This window comes from Apodemus sylvaticus, chromosome 16 (genome assembly GCF_947179515.1).
Source record: "Apodemus sylvaticus chromosome 16, mApoSyl1.1, whole genome shotgun sequence".
Lineage (NCBI taxonomy): Eukaryota > Metazoa > Chordata > Mammalia > Rodentia > Muridae > Apodemus > Apodemus sylvaticus.
The window spans coordinates 40,850,514-40,874,078 of NC_067487.1; the positions used below are offsets into that span (position 1 = coordinate 40,850,514).

General features: G+C 41.1%; 1 protein-coding gene across 4 annotated transcripts in view; it reads right to left on the reverse strand.

The window, feature by feature from the left end:
- Window positions 1-18,944, reverse strand: part of Paip1 (poly(A) binding protein interacting protein 1) — a 25,356-nt gene extending 6,412 nt beyond the window's left edge. Inside the window, exons 1-7 of one of the 4 annotated variants that reach the window (XM_052159739.1) lie at window positions 18,706-18,944; window positions 17,154-17,323; window positions 11,993-12,178; window positions 9,174-9,286; window positions 3,893-4,004; window positions 2,029-2,154; window positions 444-550 (exon numbers count right to left, since the gene is read on the reverse strand). In XM_052159739.1, the coding sequence (XP_052015699.1) occupies window positions 444-550; window positions 2,029-2,154; window positions 3,893-4,004; window positions 9,174-9,286; window positions 11,993-12,178; window positions 17,154-17,252 (743 nt within the window). In that variant the 5' untranslated portion in view covers window positions 17,253-17,323; window positions 18,706-18,944. Of the gene's footprint in view, window positions 1-443; window positions 551-2,028; window positions 2,155-3,892; window positions 4,005-9,173; window positions 9,287-11,992; window positions 12,179-17,153; window positions 17,324-17,766; window positions 17,858-17,904; window positions 18,275-18,705 lie in introns of those variants that run through there. The other 3 variants (XM_052159740.1, XM_052159737.1, XM_052159738.1) reach the window with 3 other exon arrangements.
- Between the last annotated feature and the right edge of the window lie 4,621 nt (window positions 18,945-23,565).

Sequence of the window (23,565 nt, forward strand, 5' to 3'; positions counted from 1 at the left end):
GGTAGATCTGTGTATGCGTGAGGCCAGTCTGGCCTACTTAGCAACTTGGACAGAAGGACAGCCAGGACTATACAGTGAGACCCTGTCTTAAAAAAAAAAAAAAAGCCAAGCAAAACAATACCTTTGATCCATTCCATTTTACTGACTATATGGGTCATGACTTATAATGGTCTCTTATATTACTTATGGTAGAGTTCTCTGGTAAACACTGGGTCCATTTTTAAAATCTAGTAATTTTCTTTCTCAATGAATTCATATCTTACCACAAAGAAAATCTTAAGTTTTCAGTTTTAAGTATAACTCAACAAAATTTACTAGAGTAAGTGAGAAACCTTAGACAAAATACTGGATTGATCTATAAACCTTAACTACTCTTTGAGGTACAAAGATTTAAAAAACATTAAGAAAATAGAAGACCAAGATCTACTTGCTTCTTTTCTTACCTGCTGCAGTTTGCATCTAGGACAACATTTTCAATTCTCTGAATTACTTCTTCCATATCAGTTTTCCCCTTTTCCTTCCAAGTATCTTCTAAAACTGACCCTGTCAACTAAAAGCACAGCTGTCAGTAAAACCAGGAATACAGTAAAGGAGAAATTTTAAAAATAAATTAGCAAAAGCTGGAACTTAAAAAAAAAATTAATGGTTTGGTATTTCCAATTATTCTCCGCTTACTGTCCGTATCAGAGACTTCTACACCATCTATGCTTTTCTTTGACTAACTAGATAATAAATGTATAAGGCTTCACATCATAATTATTATCCAACATTTCCTATTAAGTCTGGCCATTTAAGTTTGACTATCTCACTTAACAGTGGAGTGTGACTTAAAAGTTGTAAATTGAAATACACACTCTCCCCCCCAAAACAACAGCTGATTGTGGTGGTACACACTTTTAATCCCAACACTTCAGTGAAGAGGCAGACGGATCTCTGTAAGTTTGAAGGCTAGCCTCAGCTACAGAGCTATTCCAGGACAGCCAGATCTACATAGAGACATATCCTGTCAACACACACACACACACACACACACACACACACACACAACACACTCACACACAGAGTAAAGGTTAAAAAAAATTAAGGATAAAAAACAGGCCATTCACAAAAACATCAAATAGCTTATAAGCATGAAGGAATGCTTAAATTGACTATTGATTAGATAACTTCAAATTATAGTGAGGGTTTTTTTTTTTTATTATTATTACTGTTCATGACAACCCCAACTGATCATATTTTCCCCTGGAAGATGAAAAAGGTATACTCATTCATTGTTAGAGAGTGTATACTGAAGCTCATCAAACTTTGATGTTAACTGTTGATACAAAATACCTATGCTCATTGGCCTGTGGAATCTGTTCAAAACTTTAAAGAGTATCTATAAAGAGGTAATGAAAGACTACTGGCAATGCTATCTATATCTATATCTATATCTATCTATCTATCTATCTATATAAGCCAAATGAGAAACAGCCCAAGTTTTTATTAAAATAATGGACAACAGAATACTAAGAAGTTACTCAATACAGAGCTAAATCTCTGGAGTGATTAAGATATTTGGGAGTCAAAAAATAAAGAAGCTGAAATAGACTAAGAACGTCTTTGTAAGGACACACAAACATAGACAGGGAAGGGAGTTTACAAATGGGTTGGGACTGAAAGAGTTCAATTTTTCCTTCTAAATTAAATTCTTCTATACACACTATACTATATTGTTTCAAACTTAATTTGAAAGCCAAATGTAAGATGACAATTAAGTAACTTTAAAAACTTAATCTTGACTTTGTGTACTACACATACTTTCCTTCTTCTAAATTACATAGCAAGTGGGTAAGGTCACAATTAAAGAGCATAAGCTGGTGAGATGCTCAGCTGGTAAAGGCACTTGCAGCCAAACCTTACAGCCAGAGCTCAATCCTCAGAATCTACAAGGTAGAAAGAAAAACCCTCAAGCTGTCTTCTGACTACACAATAAATGCTAACAAAAATAAAAGAAAAATTAAAGAAAAAATAAAATAAAAAACCAACCTTTAGCAATTTTACTGCACAAATTAAGTTGTCATCCATAGGATTAGAGAACAGAGCATTCAGAAGTTCCCGAAGACCAACCTGAAGGATATCTGCTCGTGTAACCTGTCCATTTGTTCCTTTAATCTTTAGGAGAAAAAAACAGACAATTAAAGCAACTATACTAAAATGTGATATAGATACATAAAAATAGCCTACGAAGGTTGCAAAAATAAGTATTTGGGTTAAATATAAAAGTCACAGGAATACAATGAGGTAACGTCATCAAATTAATTATAATTGCCGGGCAGTGGTGGCGCACACCTGTAATCCCAGCACTCTGGGAGGCAGAGGCAGGCAGATTTCTGAGTTTGAGGCCAGCCTGGTCTACAGAGTGAGTTCCAGGACGGCCAGGGCTACACAGAGAAACCCTGTCTCGAAAAAAAAACAAAAACAAACAAACAAAAAAACCCCAATTGTTTCTACATAATTAAGACTTCTAATAAAATTGCAAATTACAGGTAAAATTTCACAAATCACACATAAAACATAAATAAGTCCACTTCAATAATGCTGCTTCAACAAACATGCTGTAATTTAGGCACTATTTTTTTAAAAAAATTAAGTTTTGGTGTGTGTTTGGGTGTTTTGCCCAAATGGATTTCTGTATACAATGTACATGCCTCCTGCTCTAGGAAGGCAGAAAGAGGGAGTTGGATCTTATGGAACTGGACAAACAGACTATTTGTAAGCCACCAATTGGGTGCTGGGAATCAAACCCTGGTCCAACAGAAAAGCAGTCAATGCTTTGAACCTCTATGCTATTTTTCCAGTCTCAAGGTACCACATTTTAATAAATTATTCTATTTTGCTTTTTATACAAATTAAAATACCCCCTTTTTATATTAGAGTCTTTCACCTGCTAGAGAAATTTATGTGTAGGACCAATGCTTTGCCCTCACACTCCATAGAACTAGCAGCCTTATCATTTCCACAGGAGATACTAAGTGACTTTTTTATTTGTTTTTGTTTTTCAAGACAAGGTTTTTTCTGTGTACCGCTGGGTGTCCTGGAACTCATAGAGATCCACCGGTCTCTGCCTCCTGAGTGCTGGAGTTAAATGTGTGCATCACTAACACCCTGAATGGTATTCTTTTCTCTTTTTTCCTATTTATTTATTTTACATCCCAACTGCACCCTCCCTCCTCTTCTCCTCCCAGTTCCCCCCTCCCCTTTTCCTCTGAGAAGGTAAGTCCCCCCTGGTCCCCTGCCACCGTGGGTACCAACCTACCCTAGCACAGTAAGTCGCAGCAGGACTAAGCACAACTCTACCATTTTAACATGATTTCATAAAACACAAATTTTTTTTTTCTGTGCATGAGTTTTTGCCTACATGCATGTATATGCATTGTGTGTGGTGCCCACAGAGGCTTGAAAAGAATATTCAATTCCCAGTCTATAATACAGCTGAAAGCCACCCACATGGTAGCTCGGAGTCTTCCACAAGAGTAGTGCCTGTATTTCTAGCCCCCTTAACATGACTTAATTTAAGGCACATTTAAATTGGTGTTCTTATTTATCTTACAAACAAATGAAACTGAAAAGGGAGCACACTTAAGACTTTTAAAAGTTATCCTCTTATGGTTAGAATACACCAGCACAGAAGCTGTGTGGTGTGTCTCCCTCCACTTTGAACTTTGGCAGGGTCTCACTATGTAACCCAGGCTAGTCTAAAACTCAGGAGTGCAGGCAGTTACCACCTGGTACCACTGCACTACTTTTTCCCCATTCTATTTTTGATGTTGCAAAGTTAATATGAACAGAATTCCTTCCTGTAAGCATTTTATGCATTCGAGCCTGAAGTCCTAATAAGAAATGCTCTCACCTCCAGGTTAAGATACAGTTCTCCCAGAAACAGAACAAACGCATGAAATCGTTTTCGGGTCACTTCATCCCCTTTTGCAGCGTGGTCTTTAGCTTCATACTCCGTCCGGCACCTGATGCAGACACACCTCCTATTATCTCACATTGTTTTGTCTCTTCAACAGTAAAAAAAGCTGGTGCGTGTCAGTCTGTTTACTCACAGCAATAAAGGCAAGCACAGTGACTCCCTGACCTCTCCCAAGGATGCATTTTTAAGAAATTGACAGGAATAAATGCAATAAACTACTGGATTGTTACAATATCAATAATAAAGACTTCACAAGGTTCAGAACACTCTAGTACTAAAAACATGAAGAAAAACTTATATCTAATGGGTCTTTTTACTAAGGAAGAATGAAGTGTTTTCTATTTTTTTTTTTTTAAATAAGAATGTATGTATCTGTGTATCTAGTTCAGCTAAAGGATCGTTAAGGTTTTTTTTCTTTTTTCTTTTTCTTTTTTGTGACACTGAAGAATGAATCTGGGCCTTGGGTACATGAGGCAAGGCAACAGTAAGCTGTCTCCCCAGCCCTTTTTAAATATTTTAGGTTTTTTGCTAAGTTGTCCAGGGTGGCCTTGAACTTAGTATATCACTAAATAGAGCCCTCAACTGACAACCATCCTGGCTCCACCTTCCCAGTATCTGGGGTTAGATTTTGCACTACCACATCCAACTAAATTTATTACTCTTATATTTCCCATTATACAGTATCAGATTATACTGAGGGTAAAAATACTAAATAAACCAACAGACTCTCACCAGTTGAAACCACAAGTCCAAAGCAATTAATTTGTCTCTATTTATAATAGAGACTGATGGTGTCAAATAATTGATTTTCTTGCTTCATTTTTCCCTAACTTGGTCTACTTGCCACACGTAGTGATGAACAGAAACCTTGGAGTTTATTATACTCACAGTTGCAGAGTGCCTGAGCTCAATCCACCTACCATGGAGTCTAGAGGGGAATTATGGTATTGGCTACTATTACTAAAACGGATGTTTTTAAAGCATTTCGTTTTGGTGGGTTTTTTTTTTTCTTTTCAAAATCAATAAAGTAGTAAGAAATGCCTGCAGAAGTAATTTGATTGATAAAACTGATGTTGAGAGTTCTCGTTTTAGAAAGGACAAAGGAGGAGTCCTTTGCTAAAGAGCTTTTGTACACTGAAGGTTTTCTAAATAGCCAGCTTATGATAGTTACTTTTTTTTTTTTTTTTTTTTTTTGACTTTCTTCCTTTAGACAAACCCTCTATATCCCAAACACTTACTGGGCAGTGTTCAAATAACAAGAAACTTACAATTCTAATTAACACAAGTTATAGCCTAATGAACACTGTCTTTTGAGTCGAATGCAGTTAAGAGTTGTTACCTTCTCAAATATATTAAAGGAATTTCTCATCAGAAGATACACAAAGAAAGGGCTTTTAGTGACCTAAGTAAACCAATGGCAGTTCAACTATATAAACTGCTTTCTGCTTTCTCTCCTGTTACAATTTTGTGGTTAAATTTTGATAAGAGATTTTTTTTTCTTTTATAAATCTCTAAGACCATGAGATATTAAGACACAGTGTATGTGCCCAAGTAAACCCTTACTGCCATACATGGGTGATTTCCCAGGTAAAGACCCTAAGTCTCTAAAAGCTAACTATTTTCAGCGATCGTTCAGAACCTGTGCTTATTTCACAAAGGTGAAAGAACAAAGACCAGATTTCCCCGCAATACCACTGCAACTTCACTCTGTCCTTTTCAAACTACTAAGGCATATCCTTTCAAGGGTAAAATTGTGCTGTTTCCCATTCATATTATTAGCACTTTTTCAAATCAGTGTCTTTGATAGTGTTACAGTACTGTAGGAGCGCACAACTGGAAAGAAATCCCAAAGAGAAGTTTATGAAGGTGGCCTTTCTGGTATTATACATACCCTGCTTCTATCTCACATCTCTGTCCAGATACAACAGTTTGTGCTTAATTACAGTAGTTTTAAAAAAATTATGTAACTTTAGCAATTTTATTTTTCCGAACTGTATTTATCCAGAGCTATTAGAATTTTTTTCCATTTTTTTTTTTTACTATTTTATGTGTATGGATGTTTTGCCTAAAACCATGTACATGTACTGCTAACAGAAGAAGAGTGCCAGGAGTGCCAGGACTGGAGTCACAGATGGCTGGGAGCTGCCATGTGGTGCTGGGAATCAAACCCAGGTCCTCGGGAAGAGCAGTCAGACACTCTTAACTGCTGAGCCATCTCTCCAATCATTAGGCTTTTTCTTATTCATTCCTAGAGATCTCTTTTACTAATGCTCAAAGAGAGCTCACTGTTATGTGTAAAATTTCCAATTTTACTTTATATGAATTTTGACTTTCCCCAAATGTAGTTTATATTTAACTAATTCTCTAAATCTAAGTTTGCTTAAAATAGCTTTGACAACCCAAGATTTGTTTACTTGTTAAATACTTTCCATAGCTGTCTTTTTTTCTTTTTTTTTTTTTCTTTTGGTTTTTCAAGACAGGGATTCTCTGTAGAGCCCTGGCTGTTCTGGAACTCAGTCTGTAGACCAGGCTGGCCTCGAACTCAGAAATCCGCCTGCCTCTGCCTCCCAAGTGCTGGGATTACAGGCGTGTGCCACCACACCTGGCTCCCTAGCTGTCTCTTTTAGTCTGATGTACTAACCTGGTATAGGATAAGAACCCATCTCTCCTTTTCCTATTTCTATAAATGACTATCCACTTGAACTGCTTGCACAATCTTTTACAAGTGTATTTGAAGTACTACCTTTATCAATGGCTTAACTTTAAAATTTTCTAAAATTAAAATATAATTATATCATTTATTTCTCCCTTCTTTTCTCCTCTCATGAACCATTTTCCCCTTCAAATATATGATCTCTAGCCTCTTAATTTTTAATTGTTACCTATGTATATGTGTGTATGTGTATTTTGCTCAGCCCACATAATGTTACTTGTATGTATATGTATCAGGGCTGACTACTTGGTATTATAACCAATGGGCTCTTCCCTAGGTGTGCTAGATAGTTTTATGTCGACTTGACATATGCTAGAGTTATCTGAAAGAAGGGAGCCACAATTGAGGAAATGCCTCCATAAGATCCAGCTGTAGGGCATTTCTTAATTAGTCATTGATATGGGAGGGCTCAGCCCATTGTGGGTGGTGCCATCCCCCAGGGAGGTAGGTCTCTCCTGCATTCCATAAATAAGCTTGCTCAGTAAGCCAGGATGAGCACCACATCCCCATGGTCTCTGCATCAGCTCCTGCCTCCAGGTTCCTGCCCTATTCTGAGTTCCTGTCCTGACTTGCTTTGATGCTGAAAACTGATGTGAAAGCATAAGCCAAATAAACCCTTTCCTCCTCAAGTTGCTTTAGCCATTGTGTTTCATCACAACAACAGAAACCCTGAGACAATAGGGAAGATTTTTTTCCCACTCTCAGAATCCCTTTTGTTGTCTGCAGTTCTTTGTCTAGGTTTCCTTTTCCATGTAAGTGGGTTCTATCTTTAGAATTCTTATTGAGAAATATTTTATAACCATTACAATTACAACTATCATTATTATTATTTTGCTATGTTGCATGTGTGTGCACACACATGCAGGCATGTCTAGTAGAAACTGAACTCAGGACTTTGCACTCTAGTCCTGAACTGTATCTCTAACCTTTCATTAGATATTTAAAGATATATAAAAATATCCATTAGATATTTAAAGAATTAGGGAAGAGGTGATAATAAACTTATTTTTTTGTTTTTTGGAGACAGGGTTTCTCTGTATAAGCCCTGGCTGTCCTGGAACTTACTCTGTAGACCAGGCTGGCCTTGAACTCAGAAATCCGCCTGCCTCTGCCTCCCAGAGTGCTGGGATTACAGGCGTATGCCACCACTGCCCGGCTGATAATAAACTTTTTGGAAAAAAGATTTATTTAATGTATGTGAGTACACTGTCTCTCTCTTCAGATACACTAAAGAGGGCTTTGGATCCCATTACAGATGGTCGAAAGCTACTGTGTGGTTGCTGGGAATTAACTCAGGACCTTAGGAAGAGCAGTCAGTGCTCTTACCTGCTGAGCCACATGTCTCCAGTCCTGAGAACAAACTTATTAAACATGAAAATGATCTTATTGCTAAGGATCACTCAAAATGATGAGAATTTTTTTAAAATCAGTTTTACATATATTTCTAAGATTTATTTATTATTATATGTAAGTACACTGTAGCTGTCTTTAGACGAGGCTATCAGATCTCATTATGGATGGATGTGAGCCACCATGTGGTTGCTGGGATTTGAACTCATGGAACCTTCAGAAGAGCAGTCAGTGCTCTTAACCGCTGAGTCATCTCTCCAGCTCTGTTTTATATTTTTTTGAGGAAGGAGATGTCACTCTGCAGCCTAGGCTAGAGTGTAATTTAGTCTGTATCTCAGGCTAGCCTTGAACTTAAAAGCAATCCTAGCTCAGGTATGAGTTACCACACTCACTTTAAGAAAATTAGTTTTCACCAGGCGGTGGTGGTGCACGCCTGTAATCCCAGCACTCTGGAAGGCAGAGGCAGGCGGATTTCTGAGTTTGAGGCCAGCCTGGTTTACAGAGTGAGTTCTAAGACAGCCAGGGCTATACAGAGAAACCTTGTCTCGGAAAAAACCAAATCCAAAAAACCAAAAGAGGAAGAAAATTAGTTTTCCTTTGTACTTCATAATCAATGCCACCTCTTAAGTATGTAATAAATACCAACACTTTGTGTAATTCAAGCACGAATCCTACACTATAACAAGGTGTATGGCAAAGAAGTTTTCACAAGAAGCAAGAACTATTTAGACCAGATAATTAAAATTTTAGAGCTCTTATAATAGCGATTATATAGCAATTAGAAAGACAAGAACAAGTGACAGATGGAACATAACGAATAGTGCAGATTCAAAGCTCAATCAATCAAGAAAAAACAAATTACTCATTTTTATCTAACTTAAATTCTCAAACCAAAACTACGGGAAGTACCTATGAACACATCAGTAATCATTTTGATGATTCTGGGAGATACATTCCTAAATCCAAAACCAAAAGCAAAGGCTATTAGAGGAAAAAATGACATGTCTGTTGGTAAGGTTTAAATATTTTAGAAATCAGTCTGGCTTGCCTATATTCATTCCTTCCCCTGTATAAGGAACTCTCTGTATCATAAGGTCTTTAGAAAATACCAATGGCCAAATCCTATGATGTGTAAGTTATGTTCACACTGACCTTTGAAGTAGCAATTGGCGGAAGTTGCCACTCTGTGGGCTAGTTGTCAGATGATGGGACAGGTAATTACACAGGCGAGCTCCCATGTAAGAGAAATTTGGGATAGACGTAGCCTTTTAAAAAGAAAAATTTTGTATGACACAAATACATTATCATCAATTCAAACACTTAGCAATATTTTATGGAGGAAAGCATTTTGGCTACCAAAATTAACTATATAGTATATAAAAAAGGCTTTTGTTAGGCATAAGGAAATTAATTCTTCCCACCTAGCCTTATACACTAAGAACCACAGTACAAAGAACAATGTTTAAGGCAACTTCTCTGATTCCTCATTTACCTGAGGTTACCAGAAAACAGTTAGAAAATGTCTTGATGTTAATCCATTTTTGCTGAAAATACATGTAGATAGCTGCTTGGTAACAATTATAAAAGACAAAAAAAAAGAAACCAAAGTATTGATCAGTATTTCTTCTCAAGGTAAGAGCACAACACTTTGGGACCTAGCAAGTCCATAAGACAGCCAAGTCTTCTGCTTTGTCTGAAGCTGGCCACTACTAAAACCCCCGAGCTTCAGTCTGACACACACGACAGTGATTAACAGTACCTGGCATGACATCTCAAAACACTTGAATAAAAAGAAAAACAACTAAGCCACTTACTTAAAAAAGAGAATGAAAAAACAAAACACCAGAATATACTACATCTGGAAGAGAATGTGATATAGTAAAAACAGCACCTAAGAAATCTGACTTCAGTTGCAGATTTTAGAGAACAGCAGATGACACAGTTTACCACCTCATGGGAGCTAGGAAAACACACACTGGGAGGTTAAGAGCCTGACTAAGGTTACCAAGGTAATCAACCATAGATGGGCTCTTCCGGACCCTACAACACACCGAGTCACTTAAGCCTCTCTGTTCCGGATGTGTTAAGAATACAGAGGAGTAACACTTTCCGCACTGAGCTACATTACTGTAGAATGCGCAGCATTGTTAAGACACATAGCAAATGCTTTATAATTATACTTTGCTTCAAACTGTTCTTTTGTTGTTGTTGTTCATATTTGTTTCATTTCAGGAAACAAACAACAACACTGATTTCTCCTTATAGAAATCCAAAGAAATCTAAACTGCTTTTCCCATTATTGGCTAAGAACTTTAGTGTTTGGGAATGCAAAACTTTCTATCATCTCAAGTGTAAAATCTGGACATCCAATCAGAATTGTTAGTCAAGAAGACATTTTTTTAAAAAGATTTGTTGCACACACACACACACTGTATGTATGTATGTATGTGTGTGTGTATATATATATATATGCATGTATGTATATACGTATGTGTGCGTTATACATACACACAGAGTATACTGTAGTTGTCTTCAGACATACCAGAAGAGGGCATCAGATCCCATTACAGATGAGCCATCTCTCCAGCCCCAAGACTTATTTCTTCCACTATTTATCTCTTTGGTCTTATGTGGCAGAATTAAGCTATATACTTGAATGATTAAAAGAGCCTTATTAATCTTGATACTAAGGGTGACACTACACCTCTTAGAAGTAAGAGTGATGCCTTGTATATTATCTTTGTAATGTATGGTCTTCTATACATGCTAATTCTTTGGAAATGGTAAAAAAGAAAGTTCCTTAACTTTTAAAATTGTACTGAAGGCAATTCTTAAAATATAGTTTTTAGGGGAAAAAAAGCACTGTCTAATACAGTTTGAACCCTTATAATGGTATTATACTCATTATGTGATGATAGAAGCTAAATATTGTATGACAGAGACAGGTCAAGTCTTTAAGGAATGCAGATATGTGGGCAGTGGTGGCGCACACCTTTAATCCCAGCACTTGGGAGGCAGAGAGACAGGTGGATTTCTGAGTTCAAGGCCAGCCCCTGACTACAGAGTAAGTTCCAGGACAGCCAGGGCTACAGAGAAACCCTGTCTCAAAAAAAACAAAAACAAAACAAAAACAAAAACAGAAACAAAAAAAAAAAAAAAGAAAAGAAAAGAAAAGAAAAGAAAAGAAAAGAAAAGAAAAAGAAATGAAACCTAAGAGTGGGAAAGGTCAAATCCTACAGCCTGGAAAACGGAAGCAGAATTTCCATTAGTTTGAGGCCAGTCTGGGATAGACAGTGAGTTCCAAGCCAACCTGAAATACAGAGTGAGACCTCTCAAAAGCATATGAATACATAAATTAAGACAAGAAGAAACGTTTGAGACTTAATGTTTTGACTATTTTGCAGTCTGGCTTATTTTTATTTATCGATCTCAGTGCTGAGGACTGCATTCTGGGCCCTGTACTCACCGGAGAACTCAATTCTCAATACCACTTTGGCTTTTTAAAGAGAACTCATTTGTGAGGCAAAAAAAATCTCAACTTTTCTCTCCTCTTCTCCAATAATCCTACATAATTAAACACAGAGGGGAACCCCTACAACTGTTCTGTGTGTGTTAGTTTCAGATGCTATAAAATGGGAGCATAAGGATGGTGGATGTGGAATTCTTGTGTAGATTTCCTTGTCAGAGCCTAAACTCCTTTCTGTACTACTAATCGTGTGTACAGAGCACTGGCTAAGCCGTAAATACTGCTTCTATAGACTGTGACTATACACGCCAATTGATGGTCTAGCCTGGCTCTAGCCTAGGATCTTTAACTATTCGAATTATAGGCAAACTTCAAAGCTCCTATTAACCATAAAGCATTAATGAGTATAAATGAAACTGACAGTAACCTAGTCTCCTTCAAAGAATATTCACATCTTGGGCTCCAGGGAAACTACCAGGCCAACTCCAGCTATGAGCCTACCTACCTGTTCGTAGATAAGTTCCACAAGTTCTTGCAAAGCATCGTCTGTTGTGACCCATCCATTCAGGGTTTCTGCAAACTGTTCAATTTCTGTTTCAAAACTGCCAGGCTGTTCTGTAAGATGATTCAGAAAATCCTGAACGTATTCTGATAGAGTGGGATAATCCTCACAACCATCCTCATAGGATTCCTACAATTCAAAAATTAAAACAAAAACAGAATGAAACAATTTAATTCATATAACTAGTCAAACAAGCATGCAGTGGCTTTAAGCTGAGGTTGTCTCTAGCAGTGAGTTTTGTTTAGGGATCCTGCATAACTTTAAAGAACAGAAACTTTAAGCACACTCAGCTATTCCTCTCCCTTGCCTACCCTAAGTGTTTTAAAAAGGTGCTCCATTAAGACTAAGAATTGTCTTTTCAATCCTGTCAGACTTTCCCATATAACAGAGAAAGCTTAAAGTAACCTCACTATAATAAGCTATATAAAAAGAAGGAATTTAGTTACAGATAAAATAAAACCTATTTATAGGACTGGAGAGATGGCTCAGCAGTTAAGAGCACTGACTGCTCTTCCAGAGGTCCTGAGTTCAATTCCCAGCAACCACATGGTGGCTCACGACCATCTGTAATGGGATCTGATGCCCTCTTCTGGTGTGTCTGAAGACAGCTACAGTGTACTTATAATAAATAAATAAATCTTAAAAAAAAAAAAAACAAAAACCTATTGCCAACCCAGGAACATTTACTATTCTATTCTGTATATCCTCATATGTGTTTAAGACAATATCTATATCGAAAGAGAAAAATATCCCCAAAATTAGTATGCTATGTCATTATTTGTTGATATCCAAGGAAGGAGAAACATATTTAAATGTTTAAGTATAAAATTATATTATAATGTATGTGGCAGGAGACTTTCTGGCTACTTTATGCAATTTCTAACCAATCTGGATAATAGCAGCAGTTTTAAAATACTATTTTCCCATTGAAATATTACATTTTTAGTAATTGCTAACATTGTAATTAATGCCTGGAGTCTTGATAGAATTATGCAAAATTACAGCAGGCTAGAATAACATCCTTCTTGCTCTCATCACATGGAATACTAATCCAAAGCATGCTAAAGTTTATCTTGTTATGCTCAAATACATACCTTGCTTGAAGAGATTTATCCTTTTCCAAAGTAATTCAAATTAGAAATAAGCAAAACAGAGAAGTAGTTTATGAAGGACTGTAAGTTCCAGAGTCAGTGAGTACAAAAAATAGCACACAAGGTCAAACTTTCCTGTGATGGGACTATTCTTTCTGATAAGACACAGCCTTTCAAGAGACACATCAGGAGCTGGAGAGATGGCTCAGTGGTTAAGAGCACCGACTGCTCTTCCAGAGGTCCTGAGCCCAATTCCCAGCAACCACATGGTGGCTGATGACCATCTGTAATGGGATCTGATGCCCTCTTCTGGTGTGTCAGAAGACAGTGACAGTGTACTCACATACATTAAAAACAAAAAAGAGATATACCAGTAACTCCAGCACTAGATTGATTAGTAATTCCATGTCAGTTTAGACTACACAGTAAGACTGAATCTCAAATCAAACTGCATGCTGAGTGCCTGCTAAGTGACAAACTATATAGGTGCTCAAAGTACTTCTATGATACAATATCTGCAGTGTACAGCAAGCAAAATTAAAGTTCTCTTCTCATAATCCCATGACCACAAGGTGCATTCAGATGTGGAAGTAATTGTGGAAAGCATGGCCAGACAGTCTTGAGAGATAATATCTAGGAGTTGGTAGACAAAGCTTAGTGGTAAAGAGCACTTGTTGCTGTCGTAGAGGATGTTGGTTTACTTTCCAGCATCCACACAGTAGCTCATAACCACCTGTTTAACTATTGTTCTAGGAGATCCAGTGCCGCCTTCTGACTTCTGCAGGCACTAGGCATGCATGCAGTCCACATATACTACTTGTTCACAAAACATCCATATATATAAAATAAGAGTATTAAGAAATTAAAGTAGGAACACCTGAACTGACAAAACATGCAAAACCAACTCGTCAGCAATTGGTGGAAAGATATCCTATGCAGTGGCAGATTCAGAATGCTGGCTCCAAAGAGGGAGGGACTTGGCTTGATACTTTTGAGGAAGAAAGTCAGTAGCTAAAGCAAAGGACTGAGGAAGGGATGGTGGTGGCTGTTAAGAGTTAGATCATGACTGGTTTTGGGGGGCAGACTAAGGAGGCTAATTAAATGCAGAGAGGGGGAATTTATACAAAGAAAAACTGCACACAACTTGAAAGCTGGGACAAATGAGGATTCTCTTGTTCTGTTCTGAATGGACTGAAAATTATTTAACCAGGACTATGAGTAAACACTAGTGTAAACTAATAAGGTTGAGAAAATGTACTGGAGCATAGTAGCAAGCTCAAGCATTTATCCATGAAATTCAGGATAATTACAGTGCAGGAAGTCATTCAGGGAAGAAACTGTGAAGTATGCTCCCAGTATGTTTCAACCAAGTTTGCTTTCAGAATTCCAGTCTACTATGGCTATTTCTTATCATTGAACAGAAACTAGGGAATATAGACTTTTCAATATCCAATTTAAATGTTGGCAACTACTTAAAACAATCTTGAAAACAAAAGGTCAGACAGGGCCAAAGAAGCTTCTAGATCATAATTTTTTTTGGTACAATGAATAGAGAAATTGTTGCACTAATAAATATACCAAAGAATTCTTAAAATACAATACTGATTCAAAGGAAGTGGTGGAGGGGTAGAGAAGATGGTTTGGTGGTTAAGAGCATATAACACAGGATTCAAGGGATTGCTCAGTGGTTAAGAGTACTGGCTGCTCTTCCTGAGACTGGGGTTCAATTTCCAACACCCACATGGTGGATCACAGTTGTCATATATAATTTCAGTTCCAGAAGATCCACCACCTTCACACAAACATACATGCAGGAGAAAAACTAACACACATAAAAATAAGTCATTAAGGAGGAAAAAAAAAAGAGCATGTGCCACTCCTGCAGAAGACCCAGTTCCTTTCCTAGCATCCACATTGGCCATTCATCAGCTCCAAAGAGATCTGACCCCTCTGGCCTGCTCAGACAAATGTACTCACCCGCACAAACCCACAAGCAATGTCCTTATAATTTGAAATTTACTCAGGACTTTGAAAAGGGGAAAAAAACTGTATTGCTCCCATGATAAAATAGCCCATGGCAACAGGAAGGAAAATAAGTGGGTAACTGGTTTTGGCTGCTAAAAAGTAAATATTCTTAAGAGTTTATTCAACTACTCAAGCCCTTTAATGGATCCTTCCCTTTCTGAGCCAAATACAACTCTGACATCGTGCCAAGCTCTTATTTACTTTTCATGACAATGGCTTTCTTCACCAAATCCACCTTTCTTTCTGCCCCATTCTTAGTGTTTTCTGTCTAATCCCGAAGCTAAAAGACAAATGGAGTCTCTATTTCTACAAAATGCAGAGTCTCCACACTGATCAAACATACAGAGAACAAAAAACAGATTCCAAAAGTATGCAGTCATTAATTTTAAGAAACCACAACCACTGCAATGGCTAAACAGAAAATACCAAGTGCTGACTAGAAAACAGCAAGTTGCAAATCAGACACTATGAGGATGTAACTGAGAAGGTCTTAGAGGCGATGGCTGGTTCTATTAAGGTTGGCTACTGTAATTCTTCTTTTACATACCAAGCAGAAATAAAGGCATATATATCTGTCAGGACACAGACAGAGACAGTATAATAGCCCCAAAGTAGAAGTTATCCATTGAGAAATGAACAGAACCTTAATACAGGCAAGAGATGTGAATAAGTTACCTCAAATATTATGTTACAATATAAATTTAGATGTAGAGTTAGAACAACAATCTAAAAAACTTTATGTAAGCTTTGAAAAATTACTTTGTATGTCCAAATGGTGAGCCAGTCCTCACCCAAATACTAGGAACATGCCAGCACCGGCGAGGCTGAGGTGGAGAGCATCATGTTCAAGGATAGTTCGGAATACGCATCAAAACTATCTAACAAAACAGAACCAAGCAAAGCTCAGGGTTACCCTGGGCATGAATGATAGTTCCGGGGATGAATAAGGCTTAGCGGATGTTGATACTTTTCTATTTGGCTGTCAGTTGTCTTCAGGGATAACTTTGAGCTGCCTTGTTCATACTGTGTTATCCAGTAAACAGAGAGTGAGAGAGACTTGGAGCTAAGGTATTATTACCAATCAGCTTTTCAATTCACCACTATTATTCCTTCCCCTTTCTAATGTTAATCTCTAGGCACTGCCTCCTGAGTTTTGCAAGCACAAGGAATTTCTTCCTATACATTTCAACCACGCGGTTATGCTCCCTACTAATATGAAATCTAGGACCAATTAAGATTTGCTGCATTACTGACAAAGATTTAAAGTGTGGAAAGTTCTTTATACCTATGTACATTATACTTATGTAAACACTTTGCCAAAACTGCTTCCATATTAAGCACAGTGAAGTTATGCCTGTAACCCCAGGTTTGGAGGGCTGACGAATGACAACTGCCCTGCCTGCCCCAATCCAAACAAAATGACAACAACAACAACAACAACAAAAACGAAACCCAATCCTCCAAAACACGTTTCCAATATTTCTGCATAGGACATGTAATGGAAATGAAAACACTGTTTTAACATAACGGACAAACATTCAATATTCATGATACTTCGTATTTACAGTCTGCAACATGACTAAAATCAAAGGAAGCTTTCTTGGCTGCTCACTGTATAAGTTAGCTACAAGGTTCAGAGGTGGATTTTAGTTTTACAAATTGAAAACATGTTTGACAAAGAGCTTTTCATACCAGGTTTGTTATTTTCTGTATTCTTCCTAAGTACTAGGAACACATCAGTGAAACGAGCCGCAGAGAAGAATTCCTAAACGAGCCGCAGAGAAGAATTCCTATTCACACAAGCTTACATTCCAATACCTCGCACATAACTGCAAATTATATTCCTGAATCATGACTTCGCTGAATAAGATATTTCTGTGTGTAGTACAGAAAGCAGCCAGCATACTCTAGTGAAAAGAATAACCACTTTATTCCAATAGTTTTTAGCGCAAGAGTTGTAGGAGGTTTGAAAAAGAAAAAGTACTCACTGTATAATTAGAAGAATAACCTGATGGGTAGAATTCGGGGGCGTTCGCAGACAGCTTAGACATTAACACAGGAGCCACAACCACCTGGGGCTTAGCCATTGCTGACTCCGAGTTCTGCTGTGGGATTTTCTCCTGTGAACTAGGTGGAGCTCTCTGGGGCCTCGGTAGTTCTGAGAGAGAAAAAGGCAGAAGAAAAAAAAAAAGCAGTGCTAGATATATTCATTCCTTTGTATATAGCAACTTACTACAGATTTAGAAACCTTCTGAGAACTTCCGGATTTTAGGAGTTAAATACAAAAACCATAAGCTCGTTACGAGCCGTACAAAGAGCTTGCAAAACGGAACAATAGCCTTGCTTTGGCCCGTGAGTGCACGTACCTGCCTCCAAAACGAAGGTTCGAGGGCTTTTCCCACCCCTTCCCTCTCCTGTGAGGAGTTGGTTAAGAAGTGGATGCTCGCCTGGGGCCCGGGTTCACTAGGGAGAGGTAGGCGATTCTGACTTCCTCCCGGGACGCTAGACCGTGCACCGGGCCCCAGCCCCTCCCCCAGCCGGAGCGCACAAAGGATTCCAGCCACCACCTCCTTCCAAACCCAGTTCCTGGCTAGTCCCTACCCCGTGCCGAGCCGGCCCCTCGGGGAATGCTTTCGGAGAACCGGGGGGCGGATTCGGCGCGCCGGGGCTCGGCGTGCGCGAAGGCCCGCGGGGGAAAGCTGGCCCAGGAGCACCGGGGCCCCTCGAGCTGCTCCGTACCTGGGAGCGCCCCAGGCCGGGGAGGCCGCGCGGAGCCGGCGGGGGCCTCGCTCTGGGCCCCTGGCGGCGGGGCGGTCCTGGGCTGGCGCAGCGGCGGCGGCTGCAGGAAACCCGGGGCTTTGGGCTGCGGCGGCGGCGGCGGCGGCTGGTGCTGCGACCGCTCCGCAGGCCCCGCTCCGTTCGGGAACCCGCCGCCCTCAGGCCCGCCCCCTCCGCGGCCCAGGCCCCGGCTCCGGCCCCGACCAGCACCTGGAGCCCGATCGAAACTGTCCGACATGCTCCTTGCTCTCCAACGGGGGGCCGCCGCCGCTGCTCCGAATAGGACGCGCAGGAGGCGCCGCGGGCCGCCTGGCACTGCTGGAGCCTCACTCAGGCCTCATGGAGGAGGCCGGCGGGCCCAGCTCGGTCGTCCGCGCTCCGGGCCCCCGCCGACGCGCCGCAGCACAGCGCCCGCCTCCCCGGCTCCTTTCGGCTTGCGGACGCTCTCCCTTAAGCCCCACTTCCCCCGCCCGCCCGCCCGCTAGCCCGCCCGCGGCGCAGTGGGGCCGAGGCGGGTCACAGCGGCCCCCCGCGGCCCGGAGGCCCCGGGCGCGGCTGCCCTCCCGCCGGCTGGCGACGGCCGCTCGCGTTCGCGGATGGCTGGTTGCCTGGCTGGCGGGCCGGCGGGCGGGCGGGCAGCCGCGGCTTCACCCCGCCGCTTGGGCGAGCGGCGTCCGGGCCAGCAGGCGGCTCCGCTGACGGCCGCGTTCGGTGGTCTGGGCTCTCGGGGTCAGGTTGAGGGACAGTCCGGGGGACGCTTACCGGGCAACTCCGACCAGCTCGCTGGTTCCTCTGGAGAAAAGTGCGAGACTGACGGTTGGTGGCAAGAAAATAATCCGGGGGGAGGGGGCGTGGGCGCAGCGCCAGGGTTCGCCGACTCGCACCACAGTGGGCGCGCAGGTGTGCTCCAGTATTGCGCTCCGGCCGAACCCCGAGGCCTGGCGGCGAAGCGGGCCCAGGACCTAGCCCTGACCACTGCGGAGGAAGGGAGTGCAAACAGAACGCTTACCGCGCCCGCCGGCCAGTTCCCGCTAGGTGTTATCACCCACACTAGGTCACGTCCACCAAGCCTCCTCCGCCGCCCTGCTGTCCTGCCCTCCAGGAACTTCCTAGGAAATTACACTACCTTTGATTACACGTCCGCTTCTCCTCCTATGCATCTTCTACCATTGCGGTCCAATAAAAGAGGTCCTGAGCAAAAATTGCAAACCACTTAAGTAATTGTCAATGTGCAGAAGCCGCCTTAAATGAAAGGCAGGTGAAATTAATTTTCATATCCTTACTCCTAAACGCTCAGATGGTATCGTTGCAACGTGTAATTAATGTTAAATGTGAATGCCATGTATTCTCTCTCTCTCTCTCTCTCTCTCTCTCTCTCTCTCTCTCTCTCTCTCTCTGAAAATTACTTGAAGTCTAATGTGTATTTTACACTCAACGCATATCTCATCGGGAATCAGGCACATTTAGAATGCTCCAGAGTTACATGTAGTTACTGGCTGCTGTGCTGCACAGCACAATTCCAGTAATTACCTGTAAATTGTTTTTGTCAGGGCTGATGGTGCTAATGCCAAGTAAAAGATGAATGTAAATAACGAAAAACGGAAAAATAGATGCCCTTGCTATTGCATTGAACCATCTCCAGAACTCTGAGTTTAACTCTGTGATTTAAGGAGGGCTTAGCCCAGCGGTGGTGGCACACGCCTTTAATCCCAGCCCTTGGGAGGCAGAGGTAGGTGGATTTCTGAGTTCAGAGCCAGCTTGGTCTACAGAGTGAGTTTCAGGACAGCCAGGGCTACACAGAGAAACCCTATCTTGAAAAACAAACAAACAAACAAACACACACACAAAAAAGGGGGGGTGCTTAATGTTTTTCCAACTTTTATTTACAGTATCATTTCAAATAGGGCCAAAACGTCCACATTAACCTTTTTTTTATTAACCATGTGAATGAAACATGCCTTCAAGTAAATCAACAAGAAAAATGTGGTTTTATTGAGGGCAAGCATGAATAAATGATATATGCTCTTGATTAATATTGTATAATATTTCAGTTTAAAATAGGATGAAGATGCTGCTGCTGGCATTTTAAAATGTCTCTGAGTATGGGCAGCAGTCACTTCTCAGTCACTTATTTTTGTTTGACATTTAAAAAATTTTCTCAGCATAATGTTTTTCTTAATTTTCTGGGAGTTTCATGCAATGCACCCTGATCAAACTCGCTTCCCATTCTTCCCAGGTCCACCCTCCCACTCTTGTGCCCTCACCAAAGAAAAGAGAAAAAAAGAAAAAAAATACATTAATTCCAATTTGAGTGGTCCATATACTCACTGGAGCATGGCCAAGCTCCTGGTGGCTAGCCCCTTAATGGTAAACTGAGTCCTTCCCACCCCCCTCCAGCCCCCCAGATTCTCACCTCCACCTCCACCAGAAGCCAGGTATTTCTTGAGGCTGAAGTTGCCTCAAGAAATCAGGCTGGCTTCAGTGGAGCTGAGGCCAACTTTGAACATGGGCTCCACCTGCCTCCACCTCCCGGGTGTTGTGATTAGAGAGAGCATTAGCACCAGGCCTCTGGCTTAGCAGTTACTTCTTGCTCGACCATTGCTATGTAGAAAGAGCCCAAAACTGTTCGAAATATGAAAGTGAGCTATCATGGGTGTTCTTACTGAAGCAGTTGTACCACCTCCATGTCAGCCTTTTGATTAATACCCTTTGGTTTCCTTCTAACAATTTTGTTGTTGTTGTTGTTTTGGGGGAGGAGGTACTAAAATTGAACACAGGGCCTTGTAGATATTAAGCTTATCCTCTGCTTCTGGGCTACACTGCCAGGTCTCTGGTTAAAGCTTTCACGGTGGATAACCACCTTTTCTAACATGGAGGCTTTCCTAGGTGAGTATCCATGCTGATATCAGGGAATGTTTATAAGTTCCTTACACCAGAGGAGCTAACTCATACCTCTAAGGCCACCTCCCATTCCCTGGTGTGGAATTTTAGCTCTGTGCTTAGGAAATATGAGAGATGGACTCAGGGGTAACATGAATGAATTTAATTTCTGATTTGCAAACTAGGATTTATTGCAAACCAGCAGTTGTCAATGAAAGTAATTAGTATGTATCCGCTACTGTTTTATCATTTCATTTATATAAGTTCTCATATCCTGTGGGGCATATGCCAGGATATTAGAGACACTTAGATCCTTCTGGGGACCGTTGCAATGCTGTACTTCTGGGTACTACAGGAAAAGGCCTCGTGACAACATTCAGGAGCCACGAGGGGCTCACTGGAGATCCCTAGAAAGGCTCCCCTTCATTTGTACATTGCTCATTGATTGGTGACAAAAGGGTGTGACGGATTCCTTTCGGAGAGGATGGGAAGTGTGGTGTACACTATCTGAAGGGACGTGCCTCTAACTAGGGCACAGAGTTTCCTCTAAGTGACCTTAGGCCGTGTTCCGAGAACACTTCCTCAAGCTGCCTACATTTTCCCTTGACATGGTTGTGCTGTGAGAGGAACACTGCTTCTCCACTGAAATATCCTTTTGAAGGCAGCTGGTGCCATATCCGTACTTCTAGGTCAGCAGTCCTCAATCTTTGGGTGGAGACCTCTTTGGGGCCAATGGACTCTTTCACAGAGGTTGCATATAAGATAACTTGAATATCAGATATTTACATTGCATTTATGTTGCATTTACAATTCATAATAATTACAGTTATGAAGTTGCAGCAAATAATTTTATGGTTAGGGGTTACCACAACCGGAGGAAGTGTTTTCATTTGTTTGTTTTGGTTTTGGATTTTTTTTTGTTTTGTTTTCTTTTTAAGATTTATTTATTTTATTTATGAGTACACTGTAGCTGTCTTCAGACACACCAGAAGAGGGCATCAGATCCCATAATAGATGGATATGAGCCACCATGTGGTTACTGGGAATTGAACTCAGGACCTCTGGAAGAACAGTTAGTGCTCTTAACCACTGAGCCATCTCTCCAGCCCTGGTTTGGTTTTTCAAGGCAAGATTTCTCTGTGTAGTCCAAGCTGTCCTGGAGCTCACTCTGTAGACCAGTCTGGCTTGGAACTCAGCCATCTGTCTGCCTCTGTCCTCTGAGTTCTGGTATTAAAGGTGTTGTCTTAGTTAGGGTTTTACTGCTGTGAGCAGACACTATGACCAATGCAAGTTTTATAAAAGGCAATATTTAGTTGGGGCTGGCTTACAGGTTCAGAGGTTCAGTCCATTATCATCAAGGCAGAAACATGGCAGCATCCAGGCAGGCATGGTGCAGGAGGAGCTCAGAGTTCTACATCTTCATCTGAAGGCTGCTAGTGGAAGACTGACTTCCAGGCACCTAGGGTGAGGGTCTTGAGCCCATACCCACAGTGACACACCTACTCCAACAAGGCCATACCTTCTAATAGGGTCACTCCCAGGGTCAATCATATACAAACCATCACATTCCACTCCCTGGCCCCTATGGGCTTGTTCATACATGAGTCTGTGGGGGCCATACTTAAACATAGCATAATGCAAAATACATTTAGACCAACTTCAAAAGTCCCTGTAGTCTATAGCAGTCTCAACAGTGTTAAAAGTCCAAAGTTCAAGGTCTCTTTTGAGATTCATCCTATCACTTAACTGTAGTCCCCCAAGCTAGACAAGAACCCAGCTGGGAAAAGTCCAAATTCTGCATCTCCATGTCTTATGGCAAATTAGTCTTCAGATATCCAATTCCAAGGTTCTGTCTCCTGGGCTGGTTCCACTCCCTGTTAGCAGCTTTCCTTGGCAGGCATCCTGTGGCTCTGGCATCTTCAACATCTTGGGGTCCCCACGTCAGTTTTAGCTTCACAGCTTCTTGTTCCAGTGTCTGAGATCCACACATGATCTTCTGTGCATCTCCAAAGAGCTGGTGTCACTTCTCCAGCTCTGCCCTCTGTAGCACTCTAAGTTCAGGTTGATCCACCCCGCTGCCACTGCTGTTCTTGGTGGTCATCCCATGGTACTGGCATCTCCAATATGCTGGGGCTTCACCAAAGCCTCTCCTAGACTCTCTTCATGGTACCAAGCCTCAACTCCTTTGTATGACCCCTTCAGTCCTAGGCTGTCAATTACAACTGAAGGTGCACTTTCACCAATGGCCTTCCATAGCCTCTCACAGTGCCAAACCTCAGCTGTTCTTCATGATGCCTTCATGCCTCCAAAACCAGTACAACCTGGAGCATTCTTACATGTTACCAAGTACAGCTGCAGCATGAGGAACAACCTTGGCTATCTCTGGAATACAGCTTCTTTGTGCTCTCAGAAAACACTTCCCAGAAGATTTCACCTAAGTGATGCTGGTGTTTTCTTAATCACCACTAATTTCTTAGCTCCAGCTAACCAGCATCAATTGTCCCAGTAGTCTCCTTCTCCTCTTGAATATAAAGCCAGAGACACATGGCCGAAGCTGCTGAGTTCTGCTGCTTGCAGGAGCTGGAACACTGGCCCCTTTGTTCTGTTATGTTATCACTAGCTTCCTTTTTCCCAGCTTCTTCACTGCCTATGTTGGCTGTCCTGAATCTTGCTCCCTAGACTGACTTTGAACTCAAAGAGATCTGCATGCCTGTCTCCTAAGCACTGGGATTAAAGGTGTGG